The sequence below is a fragment of the Protobothrops mucrosquamatus genome, unplaced genomic scaffold, assembly GCF_001527695.2.
Source record: "Protobothrops mucrosquamatus isolate PMUCROS unplaced genomic scaffold, P.Mucros_1.0 scaffold_95, whole genome shotgun sequence".
NCBI classification, from domain to species: Eukaryota; Metazoa; Chordata; class Lepidosauria; order Squamata; family Viperidae; genus Protobothrops; species Protobothrops mucrosquamatus.
In genome coordinates, this window is record NW_015386171.1 from 519,180 (window position 1) to 546,549 (window position 27,370).

Consider the following 27,370-nt stretch of genomic DNA (forward strand, 5'->3'; position numbering starts at 1 on the left):
GTATTATCCTACCTTAATTACTTTTTGGATGATTCTCAAGTTCCTCTGTCTTTTGGTTATAGGGAAACATGATTTCTAATCTTGGGGAAACTTTATACGCGTACAGTGGGCTTCCCATTAGAGTTACTATCTCTATTGCATGCACTGCAAGAGGAGGAAATTATGCTAATGATCCCCTTGTGCTTTTAATCAAATCATGGAGTGAAAAAATATAAATTTATAATGACAATTGTTGAAGGAAAACTCTCCCACATTCTAATCAATTGCACTGTTTTGCAGTGCAGTTGAAAAAAAATAGAAATTTGTAAAACTTATATCTTATAGTAAGATATAAGAGAGTCCTCAACTTATACCCATTTGTTTAGTGACCGTTCAAGGAACAAAGGCACTGAAAAAATGACTTATGACCATTTTTCACACTTAACAACTGTTGCAGCATACTAGTGGTTACATGATCAAAATTCAGATGCTTGGCAACTGGCATGTATTTATGACTGTTGTGCTGTCCCTAGATCATGTGATCACCTTTTGCAACTTTCTGACAAGCAAAGTCAGATGCACTTAACCATGTTACTAACTTAATAACTATAGTGATTCACTTAAAAACTGTGGCAAGAAAAATCGGGCAAAACTCATTTAACAGCTGTATTGCTTAGCAATGGAAATTTTGGGCTCAATTGTAGTCGTCAGTCGAGGACTACCTGTATAACACTTTTGCCTCTAAAAACAATCACCACATAGGAAACACGTGTGTTCATGTTTCAACTAACTTCTCTGTTAATATTCATGATAAATGCCGTTTTGTAGGTATACACACATAACAAAATATATCCAAATATATTTCAGTACACCTGTTTGTAACAGATGTACACACCCTCCCCCCAAAATACAATGTTTGTTTCAGAAATGCTCAGACTTTAGAGTCTTTCTCTCCATATACAGCTGTGCCTTGTATTGTTTCTTTTGGCATTACAACTTGGCTCAAGAATCAATTTTGTTGTCAAAAAGAAGAAGAAGAAGAAGAAGCAAAGCCAAAATTTTGAAATGTCCAGTGCCAATATCCTCAGTGCCCTAAAGGAGGCAATTGTTGCTTTTCCCCAAATTGTCACTCATTTGTAGTGCTGTATAGCTCAAAGGGAAATAGTTCCTGGGTATGTTCTTCAATAAAAGACCTCTGTATTCTTTTATATAAAGTACTTCAAAATAATGTTGCTAGTTGGACTAACATTGTGAATCCTTTACGACAGGACAGGAGAAGAGTGTATGGAGAACAAAGGACCAAGTCACCATGGGCTGGTTTGTCAGCATTCTTTCCAGAAAAATGTCTTTTGTCTTTTTCTGTCTCATGATATCTTTCCTCCTTTGCTCTCTTGTTCGCTCTCCTAACTGTCATAGCAACTCTCCTAAATATTTATCTGTGACAGATACTGGCTACAAGAGACATTCTTTCCTCTGTATTTTATGAAACACTGTCACAGAAGTAAAGGGTGCTTTGTCATCCAGGTACTTTCTGCTACTTACACCTCATCAGAGGAGGGTGTTAAACAAGGTTACCTCACAATTTTGGCTTTTTCTGGTAGGCTGCCACAATTGATTGGTTTGCATAAAACTCACGAGGTTGTTTCACACACTTCCCTCCCACTTTTCCTTTTTTTCTGATAGGTCAGAAACCTGTTTTTTCAAAGGGAAAATCTTTTGTTTTTCTTTTCCAAGTTGAAGGCTGTTCACATTCTCACCGCAGCTGTGCCTTTTGTTACTTGAATATGATACTTTTCATTGTTCTGCTTGCAAATTCAAGTTTACTCATAAACTGAGCAGGAAATGGGACTAACTTCAACTGGTTCTTTCCCCCTTCCTCACAATGAACCAATGTTAAATGATACCAGCTTTCTGGCCATCTGACCATGTGCCATTTCTTTTTTTATTTCCGATTGTAAAGTTTTGATATATAGGAGACTTTATTTTCAAATGGAAAATAAAGTATTTTTTCTTCCTTCTGGGCAACAGAACTGCAAAAGCTAAATAACGCTCTGAGTACGTCAGCAGTGTCTGGTGGGAATAGTGAAGAGTACATGGCAACTGGAAAAAGAGCTTCTAAATTGGCTTAGCTGTCCTGCCAATAAAAGCACTTTATTGCCACAAAAATAAGATTCATGAAAATAATATAGATTTATCTCCTAGTACATATATGAAATTGGAAGTACCTTCCTTTAAAAAAAAAACTTGGTCTCAGAATCTGTACAATAAAAGTGAGCACACAGTCCCCATAATTGTTCTTAGATTACAGTGTGGGACAAATAGTACACACGAAAAGCCAGCAAGGAAAAATATTTGGCATTCCTCCTTCAAAGGCGAATAGAAGACCAAGAGTTTCAGATCTCTGTTTAAGTATTACCTTCACTTGTTCAGTCCAACAATGGAGAAGCAGTGAAGCATTGATGACCTACCTGATCATATTGTGTAGCCTAGAGAAATGATCTCTAGGCTACACAATATCTACAGCAGGGAGCCTTTCTATACATGCAACCGTTCATATGAATTGCAAGACTTTACAATCAGGATTCCAGCTGTTGTGGAAATAATTGCATGCATTGCTAGGCTTTTTGCTATAGACAACTGGACATGTTTCTGGATCTCCATCCAGAATTTGACCATATTTTTTTAATTTACTGACAAATAAACCATAGTCTTCAAATAGACTCCAGGCAGTTTGTCTTAAAAGTGGTTATATCTAAAGTGTTGAGTAAACTACATGGACAGGTCCATGTCCTTTAAGAACTAAGTTTGATTCCAGAGAGACATTACTTTTTAACAGATTCCCCCAAAAATCTAATCTATGTTCATTCTGCACTCAGTCACACAAGCCCTCGTCATCTCATATTTGGACTACCACAATGTGTTCTATATGGGGCTATCCTTGAAGAGTATTCAGAAGCTACAGCTAGTGCAGTATGTAGCCACACAGACAGTTCTAGGGTCCCCTAGGATGGCCCATGTAACAAAGCTCTTTATAACATGGGTTCAAGCAACCTGAGGGACCATCTCATTCCAATGGAATTGTTCCGGTAGAAAGGAATGCTTCAGATTCCATCAGTCAAGGAAGTCTCGCTGCTGGGGCCCAGAAGAAGGGCCTTTTCTGCCATGGCTCCTGCCATCTGAAAGAGACAGGTGTGCCCCCATTCTGCCTTACCAAAAGAGCCTCAAAACCTGCTTCTGCTGATTGGCCTGGCACCCTGATGGAGACATTTCATGTTGGAGATAGCTAGTGCATTAGAAAGAAGACCACATTTTATTCTTATTTCAGCTAATTTCCATTAATTTTTAATGTTTTAATGTTTTGTATTTTTGCTTTTATGAGTTCTAAACTGTCCGGAATCACTTGACAGTGAGATAGACAGTGGCATACAAAATTAGTAAACAAATACATTCTCATTGGAAAATAAAAGTTGTTAATCAAAATTCTTATGGTACAACTTTGGTCTTCTTTCCTACTTTGAGAGTTGGTTAGCAAGAGACATATGATATAAATATGATATAAAATAGAGGAAGCCCTATATAAAGGAGCATGTAATACATATTGGCATTAATGGGGATTCCTATTTGCTACATAATAATTACTCACTTAAATCTTTTGTATGTTTTTGTGAAATTCATTCAACTGTCTTAAAATTACATTTTGGTATACAGTTTTTCAGATTTAGGCATCACTGTAAAAGAAAATATTCAGAAGCCTAGTTTCAAAGGATCCAATTAGACTCCAGACAGCTCTGACAGAAGTTTTCTTAACTTGGACAGTCATATCCGTGAACATATCAGAGATCTATAATAATGAAGCCTTGACAGAGTAGAGCCTAAGTTCTCCTGTCCTGTGTCAGACCCTCAAATGTCCTATGGCACTGTAATGACTTCTCAGTTCTGACACAGAAGTGAATCCAACTGGACACAATAAAAACACCTTTATACAGCCATGGTAGCCATGTCGGATTCATTGGATTGAGTGGAATTCCTCATCTTCTGGGTGCTTCCAAAATGTTACTCAAAACATTCTTTAGTAAGTACAGAACCTTTATATATTACACGATGTACTTGCTAGCACAATTAATAATATATTAAATAAACTGTGTCTGTGAATAAGATGTCTTCCAAGATAGCTACATAATAATCTTTAATAAAAAAATGGAGTGGTATGATCTTTCTGACAATTCTATGTTTGATATGCACTTTAATATCTATCTTTCCTAGACAGCTGCTAACAACTTCTGAAAGTTTGGGGCATGGGTTTATTTTTAATTTTTAATTTATATACTACTTTTATTATTTTTTACAAATAACTCAAAATGGTGAACATATCCAACACAGCTTCCTCCTATTCCCCACAATAATAACTCTATGAGGTAAGTTGGGCTGAGAGAGTGATAGACTCAAAGTCACCCAAGTGGCTTTCGTGGCTAAGATGGGACTTGAACTTACAGTCTCTTGTTTTCTAGCCTGGTTTCTTAACCACTAGATGAAACTGGCTATCTTCTCAAAGTTCAGTGTGTCTTCATGTCTTTTAAGAGTAATTATTTGTATTTTTTTACAAATAATATTTTACCCAGAACTATTTATGAAATCAGAAAAAGCAATATTGTGAAATGTTACCCCCTCCTTCAAAAGCAAAGGGATTCATTCTTAAACTGATGTGAATTGGAACTATTTAAATTTCTAGATATAGGCTGTTGTGTTGGACTGATCCAAATCTTGCTAAAATGAATTACCATATGGTATCTGCCTGTCTCCGTAGAGAAGCTGACCCATAGCAGTTGAACTGTATTTCAATACAGCTTCTTCTGCTGCATTTGAAGAGGATGCACTATAAAGAATGTTCTCCAATGAAATGGAATGTCCATAGGCTCAGTAGTAATGGCCAGAACATAATCTTCCTATCTTTTCATATAAGTGAAGGATGAGAGAAAAGAAAAGAATAAATCAAGAGAAACCCCAATTTATGTTTTACTTTATCAGTAAGTACTGATAGGTTTGAACCTTTTTTCTCCTCAGCAATATTTTGCCATGTCAAAACAACAACAACAACAAAAAAGGATGAGGCGAGAATATTTCTGTATTGTTCTCTGGATCATTATTTTATTATTTGGTAAACTTTAATAACAGTAAAAGTTTAAGAAATTAAAATTAAGTATTTCTATTGACATAGAAATTTATCCTAAAATATGATTGACATGGTCATTTATAAACAGTATTTCCAATAGAGCTGTCAACCAATTAAAGGCTTTTAGTTGATTAATAGCAATGTCTTTAACTGATCAATCAAATAACTAATTTAAATATACACTATGGTGCAGAGTCTTTAATTACTGAAATCAATGGGAAGGTTTCCACTGATATAAACAGAACTGGAGTATAAACCAGTGGAAGTAACATTTTCACAAAAAGTCATGTACATCCAATCAATTAGTTATCAACATTCTTATATTTCATCTGAAGATTAAAACTTCATTGTAATTAATTTTGCAGTCAATTAATGGATTGGATATTTCACCTCATAGTTTTCTCTTCCTCATTACTATAATTAAAACGTATGTTTAAAGGTGGAGTAAGCTCCATTCAGATGACCTTACTAATGCTGACTAATGAATCCTGCCCCCTAAAGTAAGAGCATTCTAGCAGTTGAACCAATTACATAGAAAGGTGGTTGGCTCCTTTTACCAAATGTACTGAAGTAAAACTTGCGATCTATCTGAGATGCTTCAATCTGGCCTTCTGCCCAAAGTAGGGAGTTGGATTCAGTTAACTCAAAGGGCCTTCCCAACCTTGGAATTCTATGAAATGTTGACTTCCACAGCAAAGTGGTCTCTGGCTATATAATTCAACCCAATATTATTATTTCTTTATATTTATTCACATGTAGAACAGTAGATGAAGACAACCTCCCAACATATCTGGAGGTGACAGATGATTATATTTCCCGTATCTTAAACAAAATGACCTTCTCACAGTACATGTTCATCCACTGTATCTAGAGCACAATAAGAAAAAAGGAACTTATAGACATGAATGTTATTTGCTTATAAAACCTGATTATATCACTCTACTCAATAGCAATTTTAAATCTATATGGATCAGCAGAGGTAACATATGAATTGAACCCAGGACAGCTTGTTAAGAACAGTTGCAGTAGCCTCCAAGTAATAAATCAGTAAGTGCATATTGTATGATACCATTTTAAAATCAGGCTTTATGCTTGCCCACAACACAGAAATCTATGCTTCAAATGTAGACAGAGGGGATTAGCTGCAGTATTATTTAAGATATTCATTCTTAAAGTGATGAAAGATAACAGAGCTCATCCGTTTAATCCATTTGTTTCAATAACTCACCCTCTGCATCTTCTGGCCTTGTAAGATCAATGACTCCTGGACCTAGCTTTCCATCTTCACAGGGCTTCCCCGATAGATGTGGGCCTAAATTCTCAAAGCGTGTTCTTTCCTGCCAAAAACAAAAGGACAATATTCAGGTGTTTTTTTAAAAAAAGTGTTCACATATGTTTAATTTCCAGTGCTTCCTTGACCTCTGCTTCCGCATGCATCTTGCCAAATACAAGCTTAGGTATTTTGTACTACAGTTTATTGTCTAACACCGTCGTTGACATGGATGCATACATTACAAACAAAAGAGAAATAGAGTAGTTTAACTACAGCCATCACTTTAGATTCTACAATAAATTCAAATTCTACCTTGAATCCAGCAATATGATGTCCAGATAATGGAGGTTTGCAAGAAGTAACAAAAGACACTGGGTAACATATACCATAGTAACATAAAGTAAGACCAAATAAAAGGTGTTATATAGAGCAGTGGGCTTAATAATCTCATCCAAGGTTCTTGCACTGTTAGGAGCCATTCTGTGGGGGGGGAGCCCTTATTTTTGGAAGACATCTTTATCAGAGGTATCATTGACACATACTATTAAAGGTGGAGCTTTGATTGCATGTTGTTATTCATTATCTTGACTTCATTGCCCCTCCCCCAGCAGACACCCCGTAACATTGGATTCATCCCTCTAAATTTAAAAATTATGCTAAAAGGAAAAAAGAAACAACTATTGCCAGATAATGAAAGTGCAGCTTTCAATAACCCATTCAGTTCAAATGAGTGCAGGATAGGGAAGTATTATTGTGATTTAGACAGGATTAAAACTGAAATTTCAGATATCACTGCCAAGCAACAGTGAATAATTGTCCTTTCCTAAGTGACTTGCTTTTCAGAAATAGTTAAGTTCAGGACTTGGAGAGGACTTTCTATTAAAACTTGCTACTAATTCAGCAGGAAAAAAAAATAACAGTCACACAATCAACATCCTAGTCCTAGGGATCTGAATTTGCAGAAGCACCCTTGAGAAATGCAAGCATGAATTTTATGCAAGAGGATTTCAAAGACAAGTATTTCAAAAAAGGAATACTAGATGACAGAAATAGTACTATTATTTTGCCTAGGAATTTGAGCTAAACCTCAATGGGATTGAAAAAAAAAGCTATGAGTAAAAAGATATGAGTGTTTCTTCCTTGAAAAACATAAAACTTGAGTGCTGAAAACATATATGGTAAAACTGCACCACTAAAAACAATAATCAATATATAGATTGGTGTCAACCAGGGTTTCCTCATAGCAGAGAGCAAAAACTCTGCAATCATATGGCAACATTATATTTTCTCACTTTTTGTAACTATTATATATTATGCAAAAACACAGTAGGGTTTTCTTACGCCTTTGAGGTACTTCTCAAACTTGAACGTGGCATTGTGTTTGAATGTCATATCATCACAGACATGAAATATCAGTTCTTGGTTTTGTTTACAAGATATATTTGTTAAACCTCACATATTACCCAGCAAAACAGTGCTGATTGCTCTTCTCTCTGTTGTTTGAGGAGCTAACATTGAACATCTTAGATACTGGAGAAAATAAGTTTTTCATAGGCACAAAAAGCAGCTAAGCATGATGTTGCTGTTAAAAAGCCAAGAACACACTTAACTTCCAGAACAACAGAGTCATTTGCTCAACTCTCTTAATACTGATTCTGTTTATTAATAAGTGCTCTGTAATCAATTTGTAAGCATTGATAGATTACTAAACAAGTATTTTCATCATCATCATATCATCACCATCATCACACCTTTTTATACTATATATAACTCATGGTGGCAAACATACCCAAGCCTCTTGCCTGCTACTTTTCCCACAACAACAAAAACCCTGTGAGATTTGTTGGGTTGAGGGATTGTGACTGGCCCAAAGTCCTCAGCCGGCTTTCATGCATAAGGCAAGACTAGAACTCACAGTCTTCTGGTTTCTAGCTTTGAGCCTTAACTGGTGTACTTATTCATTCATTCTCTCTCTCTCTCTCTCTCTCTCTCTCTCTCTCTCTCTCTCTCTCTCTCTCTCTCTCTCCCTCTCTCTCTCTCTCTCCCTCTCTCTCTCTCTCTCTCCCTCTCTCCCTCCCTCCCTCTCTCTCCCTCTCCCTCTCCTACCCCCAAAGGGAAAAAAAACAACACTAGATATAAGAAGGATTTTGTTGGATCATATCAAAGTCAAAGCAACTAGATACTACAAGCAAAGAACAACTTCTTAATTGGTCTCATATGTGAATACAAAGCCATCATCTAATTTTAAAGCCATCATGCTAATTTTAAGATGCTGGCTTTCCAGCATCTAATAATATGCTGCATCTGTGCCATAAGCTGAACTTCATAAACCATCCTGCTGTCCTACACTGGCCACAACAGCACCTAATCTGTAAGTATGCAGCCCTCTGTATGTGTGGAACATCAATGGTGATTTATCAGTGGTGGAATAGGGCATGATGCATCATGCAGAGTTGCTCACAGCTCATTCTGACAAGAGTTACCTGAATCTGTGTATGTTCCAAGGAAAGCAAATGCTGGCTGTCCCATCTCTCTTTTTCAGCATTCATAACTAACCACAATCTCACCAAGCCTGCCAAAATGTGTGATCCTTTCACACATGCAGCATCCCATGGCTTCTGCTCTCCTCAGCCAAAGCAGAATCCCTGCATTGTAATATGCATATTCCATTTCAAAGTACAAATCAGATTATTGACCAACAAAGCAATGATTGAAACCCAATGGCTGTCAAACAGTCCCTTAAAAGTTCCACCTCTCTTCTCTCTCCATCCGTTCTCCAGAGATCTTTCTATTTTGGGGGGGAACACTGCATCATTTCAGGACCACTAAAGTCTTTTTTATATCTTCCTCGAAGAAAAGAAGATAACTATCCCTTATCTGTTTCAAAAAAAGAAAAAGAAAGAAAGGGGAATGGGCGATAAATTCCCAGGATATCAGGAACAGGCTTATTTTCTCTTTCTCTGCCTATTTCTATATTTCTGCAAGAGCTCAGCCAGGAGTTCCTCATTTTAAAACTCTATTTTCTTTTTTATTTTTTTTATTTTTTTTGGAATGGGGCAGTACAATGCTAAACACCTTGCCTCTCAATAAATGTTGGCATTTTGGGGGATGAATTGCATTTGCATTACTTCCAGTTTGACTCCTTAGTGGACTGACCAGGTGGCTTTATTAGCCGGCATGGATGAGTTTTTGACAATCTGGGAGCAGAAGGTTTTCTAATCAGAAAGTCCAAAGCAACTGACATGCAACACTGGCAAATGCTGCTTGATCAGATGTCCCAACTTACTTTTGTTGCTTATTCCTCAGAGACTTTGGAAACCCTATGCATTCTCAGTACCACATCAATGCAATCTCCTTTTTGCCACCCCCTCTATTTATCTATTCTCCCACTTTACACCCAAGAGTTTAGACCTGCCCTACTTACTAAGACAGGAATCTCTCCACAAAATGTCCTAACAAGGTACCTACTGTAAGTTTTTCCTGGTAAAACAACTTCAGTTTGATTAAAATGAAGAAAAAGAAAGAAAAAATGCATTCTACTTTAAAAAAGAAATCAACAGAACCTGTATCATAGTATGCATATTTGAAATATCTTTCTAGTCATTCATTCTCTTTGATTCTCTCCAGAAAATATTCTGTGTTAAAAAAGAAAGTTTCTGAAAGAATATCAATATTTTGACATTCAGAAAGGAAAGGAAAAATTACACGATAAAGCACAGAACTGTAAGAAAGAAAAACTTGCATGATAATAACTAAAAGAATCAGGGTGTATTTATAATTCTTTAATAATCATCAATGTGCCATTTTTGAAGGGGAAATTACTACAATAATTCTCTGTATTTTTATTTTTGTAGATGTCAGTATTCATTTTTCCATTTAAAAACAATAACAGCTATTTTATAGCTTTTCTATTTTATAGAAAAGAAATAAAAAAAAATTCAATATTACTATTAGTAGTATGTACAAATATATGTGAATTTCTGAGTCAAGACAATTTAGGTAAATAATAGCATTTTAAACTGAGTTAAATTAAGCAAATTATTTTAAATGAACACAACCAGCAGACTATCCATCTACATATCAAATATATCCTAGAAAAAAATGTAGTTATTGTATTGTCCACACAGATTCTATATTACTTTCTAAGTATAAAGGCCATAAAAATAAAGTAAAAGTAAAGTAAAAGTAAAATAAAATGTCCTGGGTTATATAAAGCTACACATGGATAAATATGACATGGCTTCCAACTTAGTCATATTTCATGCCCATGTATTCTACTATGTATTCTATGGACTTTTTTTATTCGTTATAATATAACATACTACTCAAAGCTCTGAGCATGTTTTCTGAGTGAAAAAAAAACACATTCTATGAATCCTCTACAGACACAGGGCTCATAGAACTGAATTCAACTTAGAACGTGATTACTTGGAAACTAAGAGAACTAAAGCTTGTAGGTTTCACAATCTCTTTCAAATTATAAGCAAGATTCTGAAGTGAAGGGTCCTTGGTGCTCTCTGAGCTTGATTGTTTTCTTGTAGACATTTCATTACACCAACTAGGTAGACTGCTAGACTGATGATGTTACCTAGTATGGATAATGAAACATCTGCAAGAAAACAAGCAAGCTCAGAGAGCACCAAGGACCCCTCATTTCAACCCTGAGCTAACAACATTCTCCTTTAATAGAGTCTGAAGTACACTGAAAAGAAGTACCCCTGAGCTATAAATATTCTCCTTTATTTGTACTACATATGGGTGCCAAACACTTGAGAAAGCATGGCAATGGGAGAAACTTGCCCACAGGCACACTTCCACCACTAGCAATGATTATGTTACCTAGTTTGAGTAGTGAAACATCTGCAAGAAAACAATCAAGCTCAGAGAGCACCAAGGACCCCTCATTTCAACCCTGAGCTACAAACATTCTCCTTTATTAGAGTATGAAGTACACTGAAAAGCAGGAACTGTTATTGCTGAAGTGGACTGATAGCTAATTTGTTTTTCTAAGAACAGAATCTTCATTTTCCATTCAGTGACACGATTAGGCACTTATTATGCATTATCAGGCACAAGCACGTAGGCAGTATAAAATGTATGGGAGGGAATTTTTTGCTTTGCTGTGTTCTAGAACTCTTGGTTAAGTGCTTTGAAATGATGATATATGGGCTAGGTGTTGCATCGTAAAAAAAGATATTTAAATGATAAAGCCCCCCCTTAGTGAGCATTGATAAATGATAAATGTTCCAGACTACAAAGCTGCGCCATCCATCATATTCACAGGTTATCACAGTCAATGATGGAGCAACCTCAGTAATGACAGATGGACTATGAGATTATTATCCCCCTGATTTTCAGCCACCAAATAACTCAACTCTCCAACATTTTTTTTTCTGCTTTGCATTCCATTAGTAACTTTATCTATACTTCTGTGCTGGGAATGATCAATGTGGTCCTCTGAGATAGAGCAGAAGAAGACTGGGAACTAAGGAAGCAAAATCCACTGGAGTAAGGGAGGAAAACTGCTAATATCTTCAGAACAAATATAAAATTGTGATCTTGGGGAAGAAAAGTAATGATAACAGTAAGTATACTGTAATGGTTTTTTTCTGTATTTAGGTAAAAGCTGATTTTTTGATGTGCACGGTATATTGTTATAAAATTTTATATACCACTATTTACATGCTATACTATGTTTTATACAGTTATTGGTTATTCTATAATAATGCGAGTGCCAGCAGTAAAATTGCTCCTAAATTTAAGTGTTATTTATTCATTGCCACATAACAATGGTTTTTGACATAAAAAGTATTCTGTTTATAAATGTAACTTTACAACCGCTGCGTCCAGGCTCCATGGTAAATTAATGACATTTTTATTATTTTATAGTGTCATTAAAGTTTTACTGATGACTCCATCAAAACGGAGTCATAAAGACCATAAAATAAACTGATACACTTCGATCAGGGGAGCAGGAATTCATGCCATATAGTTGTACTAAATGGCCTACCATAAATGACATTTATACCATCTTTAAGCATGTGAGAACACTTGGACAAGTTCAACAAAACTGTTTCAATAATGCAGTCAATTGTGTACTTAAATAACAGTTTACTTGCCAGCAAGCAAAGATTGTGTGTATGTGTGTTTCAAACCCTGTGAAAGATGACTGATTGCAACCATCTCTTGAAAAACAATATAAGAAATGTAATAATACACCAGGCAACCCTCCCGTTTAGATTACCATGACTAATCACACTATAACCGTTGCCAAATTATTTCAACATGTTTTTTTTTCTTTCCACATCTGACATATATGCAAAGGCTAAAGTGGAAAATGGCATACATGTGAATCATTGTGTGAAAGACCTTTCTTCTTCCCCCTAATCTTTACAAACAAATACATTTTGCTGAAGTAGGCATAGTTGGACAATGATGTAATCCCCTTTATTTCAAGACTCTAGCCTAGTAGTTACCAACATTTATTTAAACAACCAGTTTTGAGACTCCTTAATAATGTGGGTCATATACAGAAGCCACAAAGTAAATGCCTTTGGGAATGTTATGCACACTGTGGACAATATTCTAGTTGCAAAATGTGCCAAAAATTCCAACATGTTGTCTTTATACACATGGACACACATAAACACGCAACAGATTAAAGCTAAATTATTCTACATTATGCATTTAAAAACACTTTTGAAGTTTGGTTTCTTCCTTGTTCTTCTATTCAAGCCCAGAGAGAATAAACAAACATAAAAAGGTCAGGTTCAAAAAAATACTGAGGGAGGAATATCTAGAAAAGGCAGCACTTAAAGCCTTATACTGGTTGTTTTACTCTCTCTGTGTCTCACTCTTTACTACTTACAATATGAACATAAATTCTTCTGTTTTTAAAATCTTAAACAGTTGTATATAATTACAGTAATACTTAATATATCTAATAATAATACTTTAAGCCACAGTTTACCTCAGAGCTTGATAGTCATTGCCATGTATCATAAAGGGCACTTGAATTGGCCAAATAAGGTCAATACATGTTCTATTAGAAGAAAGCAGGATATAAACAGAATGAATAAATTAATCAAAATTATCTGTAGCCTGTGATCATCTTCCTTACTGTTATAAAATGGAATACATTCCACTACAGCCAGCACAAACTGAAATTCTGATAGGTCAAACTTTGTCATTTAAAAATAATTTTGCAGTCAAAGTGAAAACTGCAAGAAATATGGCCAGCTATATTTGTACTCTGTGGGATTTTTCATTTGTTCATTTCTTTTAGAGTGAGTAAGTAGCAATATTGGTCTGTTCAATCTGTTCCCAGAGATTCATATGCTTATTTTGTCACACATACACCCCAAGATGAAAAATTAAATTTGGCTGCAAAAAGTGGTCAGTTTGTATGTATGGCTGCATTTTGCAATTTTTTGTTGCAATTTATTTATTATACACTTTTGAGAATCACTTTCAGTTTCTTATAGGCAATCCTAGAACAAACAGGTTGTGATCAGCGCATGTGTCAATTCTTCTATTTGTAAATTGCATGAATAGCAATTATTCAAACGTTTTTGTTAAGATTTCTCACTTTCACTTGACCTCTGCCCTTCCTAGCTTATCTGAGCAGTTATCAAGGGAAGGAACTGTTACTGCCTAATTTCAGAGAGACTATTTAGTCTTAGGTATTATTAAACTATGTTATATGTAAATATGATTTGTAGTTGGAGTTTTGGTGGGCGGGGTGGGGGGATGTTGCCTCTGAGTCAGTTTTTGACTCCTGGAGAGTGCCTGGACTAGTTCCTGCAGTTTACTGGGAAAGGTTTTTGGGGAGTGGTTTATTGTAGTAGCTTCCTTTCTAAGGCTGAGAGAGAATGACAGGTCTAAGATCATCCAGCTGGCTCTGTGCCTAAGGTGGGACTAGAACTCACAATTTCCAGTCTGGTACCTTTACTGCTACACCAAACTAACTCTGTTGTTTGTTTGGAGATTTTTTGCTTATGTTTATCGATCCCATGTACTGTATTTAGACTGATTCCACTATATTTGATTATATGTTAGTATGGGAAGATTTCAGTAGAAAGTTGATAATGATAGTGTGCCACTGAACTTTAACGAATAAAGCCAAACATACAGAAACAGGCAGAACTGGTGGATCATAATTCTTTCTTTCTTTGGTGGCATTGTATTTGCAAAAGTTCAAGAATAACAGCTGTATTCATATGATACACCGAATCGCAAACAAGTGCATCACAGTTTAGCCTACCAGACTGTATACACCCTGCCAGTGTGGTTAGTATATGATTTAACATATAACATGAACACAGAAAATTGAGTTAACTTTGCTTAAGTTATCCATGAATAGGCACATTGTGCAAAAAAAAAGGCCAATATTTAGAGTACTGTATCTATAGATTTCCTTTGCAACTTCTCACCCTGTTCTAAAGGTTTCCTCCAAAAAGATTTTAAAAAATACAAGAAAATGCAAGGATTTTCCCCACTTCCATGAATAGCATTTTTGTCATTCTATATCCAGTCCATTATTTAACAATAGTAGAGTGTTGGGTGTACATAAAAGAGAAGTGATATCATTTTAAACCTAAAGACTACTTTGCTTGGCCAAGAATTAAACTGAGGATGTGAAGAAAAGCCAAGGAGCTGAGAAGGGATAATATATATTACTCTTTTGGAAACCAAGAAGAGAAATGTTTCTCCTTTGTGTATGATCTCTATTTAAACCCATCTCTGCAATGCATAGATTCAGAATTACTGCCACACAAGGAACTGCTCCTAAATTATAGACCTTTTCCTCATCCTTTTATAGACTATAGTACTTATTGACAATGCTTCTCCATTTCCCCCCATGGATGTCTCTGTTCATCTGGTTTTAATATGGTTTTAACCAAGTGCAAGGTTATTTATAGAATTTGTAGCTCCCCAGTAGTTAGAGTTATGAAGCATTCAGTCTTAAGCATATCCAGTTGTGTGGTAACCCAACTACTGCTTTAATGTGGTTTCCATCTTTTTATTTATGCACCAACGCATGATCCATGTCAGTATGCAAACAGTTTAAGATTAACCCTTTCTTTCAATGGAAGGTGCAAATCATTTTATATAGTTCACCTAGAGATCCACACAGATTAATTTTTATAAAAGATAATACTTTATAGCCTTCTGGATAGATTCTGTTAAATTAGCAACCAGAATTTAACATTTTGAGAGTGAAGGTCTGAAGCCAACTAAAACAGCCCCCTTAGCAAATAAAAGGAAAGAAGCTGTTTATGAAATGTTCTATTTTATGCCTAATGAGGCCAAAAAGAATCCTGGATTAGAAATAGATCAGCTAATTATAGCTATATTATTAATACATTTGATGTTTAATTACATCTTGTTTTATTTTTCATCTGTAAGGACAGATTTTTCTACTTTCCTGAAGTATTATTTCCCTTTCTTTCCTTTGAAGTCATACTTTAGACTGAAGATTTACTTCATATGATAGCATCTGCGCCACTGCCAATATCATTGAATTAAATAGTCTAATAATGGATTATGTAGGACAAATGTAGTATTCTTCTAACATCTCAAGATTAGGGTATAGATTTCTTTAAAGAATAGATTCACATTAAAAACCATACTTTTTTCTCAGTGGTTTTAAAAAGCCACAGGAAAGTTTTATGTTGTAGGAAAATATTATATCACTAGATCTTGATTTTCATTGTAGCAAGTTTAATTTCTTAAATACATGTCCTACTTCAGTCCAAATTCCAGAGATACCAACATTTGGAGATTATCTGGAAACCATTCTAGTCAGTACTGCTAAAGTCATAGGCAGTCATAATTTCATGATAAGTATTTAGTCTGATGGTGAGGATCCTGTGGATCTAATGCAACTGTTAAATTGATCTCTGACTAGAAATTACCAACTCTGCCTTTTCATACAATCACTGAGTTGGAAGTAGCCACTTTAGACCAGGGGTCTTCAAACTTGGCCCTTTTATGACTTGTGGACTTCAACTCCCAGAATTCCTCAGCCAGCGTGCCTGGCTTAGACCATCAAATCCAATCCACTAGTCAACATGACAATGGTTGTCTAGCCACCATTTGAGCACACCCAGGTCATAATCAAAGTTTGCTTCGATTTTCTCTTAGATAAGGAACTGCTTATTACAGATAAAATTACTAGATTTTGCATGGCAACAATTAAAATCCCTAAACAAATCATTTAGGGTAAATTACATGGGTAAATCACTGAGATTCCAATTATTAGCTTTATTTTTATCTATTTTTAATTACTATACAAACCCTGATGCTCTGCAGTCAGAGTAGAAAACAATTCCTTTCAGATTTTAGCCTTACACTTGTCTCTCCCCCACAGAAATATATATTTTGATTTTTTTGAAAGCTCCAAGTTGTAGAAAGTTATAATTTATAATTTTAATAATTTTAGCATATTATTAATTTGGGGTTTTAATTTATTTTAATATCCATGTAATTGTATTTTATTAATATGCTATTGTTGATATTTTAATATTATTTTACTCTCTTTTTAAAACTGCACTGCTGCTTTTAAACCCTTTTCATGCACTTCAGGTATCTTGTTTTAATTTCCTTGATACTTTACAATTTTAGACTGGCATAAAACATTGGTCAATTACCATAATAAACCTGAACCTGAAATTGAAAGTAAGGAGTCATATTAAAAATTACTTGCCAGTTTGCAAAAATAGGATAAATGATACAACATAAATGCCTCAATTAAAATTACTGCCATAACAGTTTTTTGTTTATTTTTTTTTTAATAATAATGCTCGGTTAGCATTATTTTTGTATAAATTTTATTAGTTTTTATAGGATTAGGAATAAGGTGGGGTCAGGGTTGGGGTTGGGATTTGGGTTAGGATTAGGGTTGGGGTTTGTGTTTAACAAACAATAATAGATAATAGTTAATTATCATAAACAATATGTTAATTAATCGCTCGATAGTCTTCTTCTTGCTAATGTATATTCAAAGTTACATATCACATTCCTTTCTCTCTAACTCATTTTTCTAGCCATTGATAGAAATTATCCCATGTTCTAAAATACACTGAATCTTCTTTCTCTTTTATCTTTACAGTCAATCTATCCATTTCTGCACACTCTAAAATTTTCTTAATTAGTACTTCTTCAACTGGTAAATTTTCATTTTTCCATTGTTGGGCAAATACAATTCTTGCTGCAGTTAATATGTGTAGAATTAAATATATGCAATCTTTCTCATAATTTGCTCCTATTATTCCTAACAAAAATAATTCTGGCTTAAAGTCTATTTGTTTTTTAGTCATTTTCTCCAACCATAAATGTATTTTAACCCAAAATCTTTTTGCTTTAGGGCATGACCACCAGATATGATAATAAGTACCTGGTCTTTGTTTGCATTTCCAACAGTTGTTTGAAGTATTTTTAAACATTTTTGCTAATCTCACTGGTGTCATATGCCATCTGTAAAACATTTTATATAAGTTTTCTTTATATGCCACTGCTTTAGTTAATTTAACATTTTCCTTCCCATAACTTTTGCCAGTCTTCTAATTCTATATTATATCAAAGTTCTTTGCCCATGTTATCATTGTTTCTTTTACTTCCTTTTCCTTCATCTTTAACAGAAATTTATAGAATTTCTTAATCAACTTTTCATCTGTTTTAACAGTATCTGATCAAATTCTGTCTGTTCTTTATAGAACCCCATTGTTTTAGCATCTTTTTCATATCTCGTTTGAATTTGCAGTTATGGCCACCATGCTAGATAAATACCTTGTTCTTGTAAATCTTGTCTCTTTCAATTTTCCTTCATTGTCCAGAATATCTTTATAGGTCACAACTTTATCATAGTTAATTAAATTTGGGTAAGCAAAAGCTTTCATTGTTAGCATTTTGGGTAAGCATTTGGGTTAGCATTTGGGTTAGCATTTGGGTAAGCATTTGGGTTAGCATTTGGGTAAGCAAAAGCTTTCATTGTTAGCATTTTAACTAACAGTCTCATTTCACATTTTGGAGTATTGTGTTTTAAGATTTAAGTATTCTTTAAAAGATTATTTGTTGAAATTATTTTAATACCAAGACTTTCCACTAACTTTTTAATATTTTCCTAGTATTTTATCTTCAACACTCCCATTCTGTATGGAAAAGGTAGACCAAGTTAAAAGTGTTTGCAGTGTGCATTGGCTCTTCTCATCTACACAGAATGAGAGCTAATTCTTGTTGTGAACAGGTAGTAAGATTTCCCAAATATGTTTATATTTTGCTTTGCAATAAGGTCCTAATGAAGCAATCTGAAGCAGAGTGTAAGTCAAACGGTAATATGAATGAGGAAATATTTAGATATCTTTGCAATATTTTGATACTTTAACATTTTAACTAATATGCAAAAGATGCAGCATAAAAGATCAATAGATCAAGTTTTATCTGAAAAATTAACCTTGATTTTTTTATTTTTTATGAAATTTATTTACTGCCCATCTTATGTCAAATGACAAATTGATATAAATTTGATATAAAATATTCAGTATTTTTTTGTCTGTCAATCTTTTAACAAACACATTATAAAAATTCAAGAGACTTTTTTCCTGCATGGTACTGCACAAAGCAGGTGACAGACAATTATAAAACTATATATTAAAAACTAAAGCATGTGCTTTGAGTTTCAGAAGTAGATACAGTTATTAAACAAGCAGCTTGAACAATTCAAACACTGAATTCATCAGTTGTTATGGCTTAGTTAGGTCCTTATTTGCCCAGTACTGTAGAATTTTTAATATGTTCCAAGTAAAGATCTTTGTTTGCTTTAAAATAAATATGGGGCTGATTTTGAACACTTTACCTGTAAATTAGTTTCTTGGAAATTCTAAGAGGGAAAACTAGGGTGCTTCTAAAGATAGAGGATGGTGACAATGGGTCAGGGCTGCTAAAATAATTATGACATCTCTGTCATTATTTTTTCTGACTCAGACAAATATGCTACTTCTGGTGTCAAAAGGAAAGCATCAACTTTGTGTAAAGAAATGTGCCTGACAAAACAAACCCTTCACTTTGTTCTTTCTCTTTCTCTCTCAAAAAAGAAAGAAAGTGGAATATGTGGCCAACAACTGTTTCACTAAGGCCCCATACCTGAATAAAACAATTGAGAATCTATAAGAGGTTATGGATGCTTGAGCATGAAACCATAATGACTGACCTCTGGCTAGGGCAGGGGTAGGCAACCTTGGCTCTTTTATGCTGGCTCGGGAATTCTGGGAGTTGAAGTCCACAAGTCATAAAAGAGCCAAGGTTGCCTACCCCTGGCTAGGGGAAGGATAGTGGTACTATATCCATCCTCACTATTTTTGATCTCTGCGCAGTTTCTGATAGTATTGATCATGGTATCCTTCTAGTCTAGCTTTGGCAGTTAGCTTTGAGACCACAGATTTGTGCTACTTTTCCTTTTTCTGGAATAGGTTACAGGTGGTGTAGATAGAAGGAGAGAGATCTAGACCTGTGGGGTCTTGCGAGACTTGACATTCTGCCCACTCCTAATTAACAAAGTCATTTGACAGTATAGTGCAAAGTATCAATAGTATGTGGCTGGAAGTTAACTATATACAGTATCTCTACCCCAAGTGGACCATGTTTTGCCATGGAGATCTGCTCCCAGTGTAAAAAAGTTATGGGGGTTTGGAGGGGAAGCAACAGGCTTAAGTCAACCCTTCCAAGACTTAATGGGATTGGTTTTAGAGACCCCTGGTTCCAGTGATGTTCCATCTTTAGTTCTGGATGGGGTTGCACTACCTCACACAGAACCAGCACACAATTGGGGGGTCCCCCCCTCTGGACTCAGTTCCTAGTTAAATGGCATGTGGCATGTATATGCAGGGGGGTCTTATGCATAGCTTTGTGTTATGTTCCAACCCCCTTTTTTATAGACTGGAAGGCACTGCACACGATCATATATGTTTTGATCATCTCTCAATGTATTACACATGGGACTGCCTGTTAAGAGCATTTGGAAGCTACATTTGGTTCAGAGTACAATGGTATGTGGTCAATTATGGGCATTTCCCATTTGTTACGTGAGCTACACCAGCTCCCAGTAGGTTTTTCATTGGAATTTAAGATTGTTATTATTATCCATAAAGGCCTTCATGGAATGGGCTCAGGGTAGTTGAAAACCACTGCTCTCCAATGGTTTTATCTGCCCCGTTGGTTCCAACAGGAGGGGCATGGTTTGGGTCCTGTTTATTAAAGAAGGTCATCTGTGGGACCCAGGAAGTGTGTCTTTTCTGTCATAGCCCCTGTCCTCTGGTAGACCTTAATACCTGAGATCAAATTGGCCCCAAACCAGCTGGCCATCTGGAAAGCACTAAAAACCTGGCTGTATGCCCAGGCATAGGAGTTGGGAAGTTAGCAAAGCCTGTTTGGGTTGATATTACATTACTGTATGTATTTTTCTCTTGGCTACTGTTTCTTTTTTAATTATACAGTATGTGGTAAATCATACATTTTAATGGTTTTATATTGGGTTTTTTGTTTAAACTTTGTTCACCGCCCAGACTCACTGTGGTGAAGGTGGTGACAATATCAAGCTAAATAAATAAATAAATACTTAAACTTTTTTGTAAATAATTAACTAGGAATTGAACAGTCCTGTAAAATGTAATAATTTGACTCTGGGTGTAAGAAAATTGGCAAGACCTATACGTAATGAAAATGACTGATTAAACAGTTGAATCTGAACAAGGTGCAAAATTTAAAAAGCAAGTGACTGAATGGAGGCAGAGGATAAGAATTTTTAAATTTTAATTTAATTTCTGGTTCTGGTTTTGTCTTTGGAAGCAATCTGCCTTTTGGACAATTTATTCACATGTGCAAACATGCAGCTGTATGAGAAAAAAGTTACCAGGATTGGTCTCAGTAGAACTGTGAAACTATAGTTAATAAAATGATCAATAGTGGTTTTTTAAGTGTTAATCTATCTAATCTTCCTGGACAGATTATCATCTTAAATTCAAGATTATCTCTTTTTTTATAGATACAGTCATAATTTTGATTTATGAGCTAATGGATTTCATATTTCAGTAGATTCTTTACTTATTAGCTTTCTGAGCTTTTTAGTGAATAGGGAAAGAGTTAAATGTACACTGAGTATTAACACTTTTAACAAAAAAATATTAGGAAAACATTTTATGTTACAAAATAGTACCAATTTTAGAAAAATAGAAATATAGTTGAGGTTAGAGAAGGAGTGTTCTATCATTTACCTGGTCCAAATTTTTTCCTAACTGATATTCTATTTCATCTTTAAAGAAAAAGAAGCAAAGAAACTATAAAAAGAAAAATTATATGTGCATGCATATATCAGACTAATTATTCAGAACTACTAATTTTCAGATTTCTGATCTAAAATAGGACACTGTAATTCTCGTTTTTCTTATGAATTTTGTACGCAAAATCAAGCCATCATTGGCAGCAAGCAATATCCTTTTTATTTCTTAATAAGAACTTATAAGATATCTTATATCTTAGATTTTCAAAAAATGTGGTAAAATTTTGGAATCTTGTTTTATCTCTAGCATGACAATTAGTGGATCATTTGTTTCTTTATTCCTAATGTTTGTTATACTGTTAAAGCGATTATGATGATAACAATGTTGATTACCTAAGAAATTAATTTGATGCAATAGTTGCCTTTGAATGTTCCTTAGTCAAAATTTAAGATTGTACTAAACATTTTTCAGGTGTCTCAATTCATATTATGAAGCTTTATGCTATTCCAAGGTACATTTAATACTCCTGAAAATTGCCAAAACTAATTTCTTCATCACATGATGAAATGGACTATGAGAATGAGCTTGAGAGACAGAAGGGAAAGTTGCAACCGCATCATGCAAAGGATATTTCAGCCCATAGATAGAATGGGGATATGGTAAGGGTCTTACAAGGAAACCTTCCTAATTTTCTAGAAAATAAAAATAAGGGAGGGGAGAGGTATGTTCAGACTTGCAAGGTTCTGCTTCTGCGATCTTACAATAAATGTAGCGTTAGTATTCAGTATTGTGCTTCCTGTCTGGATTATCTCAAACCCAGCCTTCTTCGTTGTTATTATTTGTCATGATCAAGATTGGTCCACCTACACTCCCCACAATGACAACAAACAAGCTCTCAGATTATTCAAGAACCGAGATTGCTAAGGGAAAGAAGGAAAGGAGAAAAGAAAGTAGAAGCATTAGATTTCCACCTATAGTGGAAAGTGAGCTTCTCAGCATTCAGCAAACATGGTTCTGGTGATTGGGGGGGTAGTGGGGGGAAACTTCAATAGAAGACACATTCAATCTTTCCAATGGAACCCTTGAGGAAATATGAGACTTTTTTTTGGAAGTAAATATGAAACTATAGACCAGTGATGGCAAATCTTTTAGAGACTAAGTGCCCAAACTGCAACTCAAAACCCACTTATGCATCGTCGAGTGCCGGGTGGGTGTGGCCCATTGGCTGGGTGTGGCCCATTGGCTGGGTGTGGCCCTTTGGATGGGCGTGGCTACGGTGGTAATGGCAGACTGGGTGGGACTAAAAAGTTCAATCAATCAATTCCAACTTTGCAAGATTTTTTTTTCCCCGCGAGAAATTGAAATTGACTGATTGAAACTTTTTTCTTTTTGCACACGGTGACGGAGGCCTAAAGCGAAAAGGTTTTATAAAACCCAGATGAAGGCCTAGGACTGGGGTGACGGCACGCGTGCCCACAGAGAGGGCTCTGAGTGCTGCCTCTGGCACCCGTGCCATAGGTTCGCCACAACTGCTATAGACTGTTGCTTAACTTTGCAGCATGCCAACGTTCTGTTGCTGTAGTGGTGGTGGTGGTGGTTGTTATATTCAAAAAATAAAGCAGCAAACCAGGTAGCAAGCCTGGTAAGAAAGAGACTGAAAGCACACTGATGTGTGTAGGCCTTGTATTTCTAACTCCTGAATTACACTCTAAGATTATTATGATATCTCTTGCGTTAGACACACACAAAGGGTAACTTTCTGGAAAGAATCTGAAATTAGGCTCTTTTTCTTACTATCACAACATTGGAAGCAACAAACATAAACCTGATTGCTGAAAGTCTCCATGACTACAATATTGTTCTTTAAAAACATACTGAGAAGTCACAGGTTTCACCCTTTCATAAGATACCTCATTCTGTGTTTCTACCAGATCAGATTCTAATTGCATCAAATAGATTCAGCACACCGTTTCACTATGTGAGAGGTATTGTAATCATTTAGCTATTCAAAGAAAAATTTATTTCCTGATCAGGCAGCTAGAAACAGTATGGTCTATTGTTATACTAGGGAGGAATGATACAGAAAAAAAACATCCAAGTAAGTATGATAATTAAATGCATAAGAAAAAGGCAAATATTTTCTTTCAGAACTTTGTGTGAAAATTAAAGTTCTTTGTTTGTAACGTGCAAGGAAACTTAACAGGAAGCTTTATTCACTGCTTCTAAACAATATGTTTTTTTCTTGTCATTCAGTACCAATAATCCTATGTCTAATTTCAATACTGTTATACAGAACCATATATTTCAATCAGTTACATGACTCTAATGATTTCAAAAGTCCAGCATACCTTTTACTTCTAATAAAAGGTGCCAATATTAGATGAACTGATCTTTCAAATTTCCTCAGGATTGGTTACAAGTGTAGATTATGAAGCAAGGACCCAAGGTTTAATTACTATTTTGGGGTACACCCCAACTCAATAAAATTGTTGAGTGCTGAAACATAATTTGAAACATTTTGGTTTAAAATTGTAGTCAAAAATGCAAAAGTAGCAAGAGTTCACATGCAAATATATGTGTGCCTGTACACACACATGCAGGCATCTTCCTTCCTTCCTTCCTTCCTTCCTTCCTTCCTTTTCTTCCTTGCTTCCCCTTCCTTCCTTCCTTCCTTCCTTCCTCCCTCCCTCCTTTCCTTCCTTCCTTCTCCTTTCAGTGCAGTCTGGCAGTGTTGCTCTAATTCTATTTCTGATCAGTTTTATTATATCAGGAAAAGGAAGGAAGGAAGGAAGGAAGGAAGGAAGGAAGGAAGGAAGGAAGGAAGGAAGGAAGGAAGGAAGGAAGGAAGGAAGGAAGGAAGGAAGGAAGGAAGGAAGATGTCTGTATGTATGTGTGAGACACACTCTTCTACAGTTATATGGATAATTGAAGTAGGGATCTATATGCAGTTGCATTTGACATCAAACTGACACCAATTTCATGTCCAGCATTTGAAAATCAGAGCACCTATGTTACATTTTACAGCTAGTCCTTGATTTACATGCTTGACAACCAGCATGTATTTACAACTGTTGCAGCATCCCAGAGTCATGCGACCTTCCCAATTGGCTTCCAACAAGCAAACTAAATGGAGGAAGCTGGATGTAAGTCAAAAATATCCACAATTTTAGGCAAAAATTTGCACATCTTAAAATGTTCCAACTTTAGTAAACATTTTATCAAGGTATACAGCATTCATTTACCTGCTGTAGCTTTTTAACGTTTATGAATATTGTGAAATCATTCTATTTTTCCCTGTCAAACACAACTGCCTTAGCTTTCATACATTAATTTTCAGGTCTATATTTTATATTGTATCCATGTTTATCTAATATTCACTTCTAATCATTGTTTCTCAGTCAACAACATGCCTTTATCTCCATACAAAACTACATGTTCATTTATGTCCCTAAATGTATATACATTCATGTCCCCAAGCCAACACACCTGTAACCACACATATTCTCTATACATTTCTCCACAGATACATAAAACAACTAAGAGGACATCTCACCTCCTTGTCTTAAATCCTGCTCAATGCTGACCTATTTGCTAAGCATTCCATTTAGGCTCATGCATTATTTACTTCCATCAAATATTGCTCTTTTTGCATTCAGCAATCAATCTTCAGTTCCATATTCATGCAAACCTATTCAATTTATCATAACTTTTACTAAATCAACGAATGTACAATGAGCTTACTCATATTCATGTGTTTCTCAGTAACTTATGAAGAACAAAACTAAGCTTTATGCACACTCTTCTTAAAGCCCTACTGCATTTCCCAAATTTTGTTGTCATCTCTTGTATCTTTCAATCAAACTTCTGCCTGACAACGCCCATATAACTAAACTCTCTTCTGCAAGTTTGTCATTCGTTTTTTGCTATCTTTCTCCTTGTATAAGGAAGCAGTAACGACATTTTTCCAGTTATGAGGCAGCCTTTACATATATGCTACCCAAGTTGCCCAATCATTCCATAAACAAGTAACATCCATAGTTTAACATTTCTTCTATTATATCAGCTATACCTGCATCCTTACAATTTATCAACCTCTTAATAGTATTTATTGCTTGCTTTTTATTCATTTTTTGGGGGGGGATACTAACCTTTGTAATATTCCTTTTAATTCCATTCTTTAACATAGCGGTCCCCAACCTTTCTGGCTCTGCAGACTGGCAGTGGCAGCAGCAGCTGGAGAGGGGATGGTTTTGTGCGCTCTGCCACTGCTTGCACAGGTCAGTTTCCAACAGGCGGCGGCCCGGTAGCAGGCCACAGACCAGGGATTGGGGACTCCTGCTTTAATACATCACTCCTATTCCCATACAACTCTTAAATATTTCTTCCCCTGAAAATCATTTCAACACCCTTATTTTTAATTTCATCCATTACACTGGACTCCCTAAACAGTTTTCATTTCCATTGAAATGTTTTATATTTTCTCTGCTTCTTTTAATCTTAATAGTTCTATGTTTTATATAAAAGGATTGGAAAGTATAAGAATGATGAAGGGCTCTGCATAGTATCTGTACTGTATCTGTACTGTATTTATGGGAGGGGACATATAGAAAAAAATAGAGAGAGAGTTAACAGTATAAATCCACCACGAAAAAAGCCTGATAATGTAGCTTTTATTGGTGAAATAAGTGCTTCATTTGCGTATGCGGTAAAATTTGCTAAGAATATTTTTCTCAAACTTTTGCACACATGATAAACAGCTGCAAATGAACGATAGGTTCCCCAAAGTTGTTACACTCAACTAAATGAACAATTTATACATTAAAGAATTGCTATATATGCTGCACTACCATGAAGTTTATCTCCTCCAAAGGAACCGTTATGGACAATCAAGTCAAAACCATTTGACCACTAGACTATAACATCATCAATGATAAAAAAAATGAATATTTTAAAACACCCCTTACATATTTATATTAGGATCTGAATTTATAGTGGAATATCATTTTTAGATCTACCTAGCAATAAAGCCACAGAACGTTTAGTTAGCTAAGGGCAGATAGATTTTGTTTATTTTGGTTTCTCGCTTTTCCAATATATATCCTACAATTCATAATTATTTTGTGTGCATTCCTATATACCCACATGCAATGCTTCAAAATATAGACTTTATTACAAATATGTTTTTAATTGTATCATTTTTTCTTTATAAATGCATTCCAACTAATATAATTTTTGTACCTGTCACAGAAATAATGTGTCCTAATTCACATGTTAAACCTTTTATCAAAATTTAAATGACAAACATTACTCCCATCCATTCTCACCTCCAGTGAGAATTATAGTAACTATAATGTGCTTTACCTGTATATTACATGAGGCTTCCACACAGAAACTATGGAACTACTTGAACAATAGATTGGTTCTTGATTTCTATTTAACATCTTTAGATGAGAGTTTATCAAGAATCGGCTCTTCTTCAATAAGCATGAGTACATAATTTCTTCTCTAAGATCTTTTTCTGAATGCTCCCACTATGGCAAATTAACTTTTTTTTTAAAGTGATATCTAACTTTTGTAACCATTTCTCAAGATGAATGAAAACCAACTCTTGTTACCAATCAAAATAATTTTCTTCCAGTGAATCTTTTAATACATCATTGATTTCCTTTTTTT

General features: G+C 35.2%; 1 protein-coding gene across 1 annotated transcript in view; it reads right to left on the reverse strand.

Annotated features, from left to right (window-relative positions):
* The window catches only part of SOX6 (SRY-box 6), a 381,843-nt gene that overhangs the window by 14,007 nt on the left and 340,466 nt on the right, over positions 1 to 27,370 (reverse strand). The window contains exon 14 of the mRNA XM_029283932.1: positions 6,378 to 6,486. Coding sequence (XP_029139765.1) covers positions 6,378 to 6,486 — 109 coding nt within the window. The remainder of the gene's footprint in view (positions 1 to 6,377; positions 6,487 to 27,370) is intronic.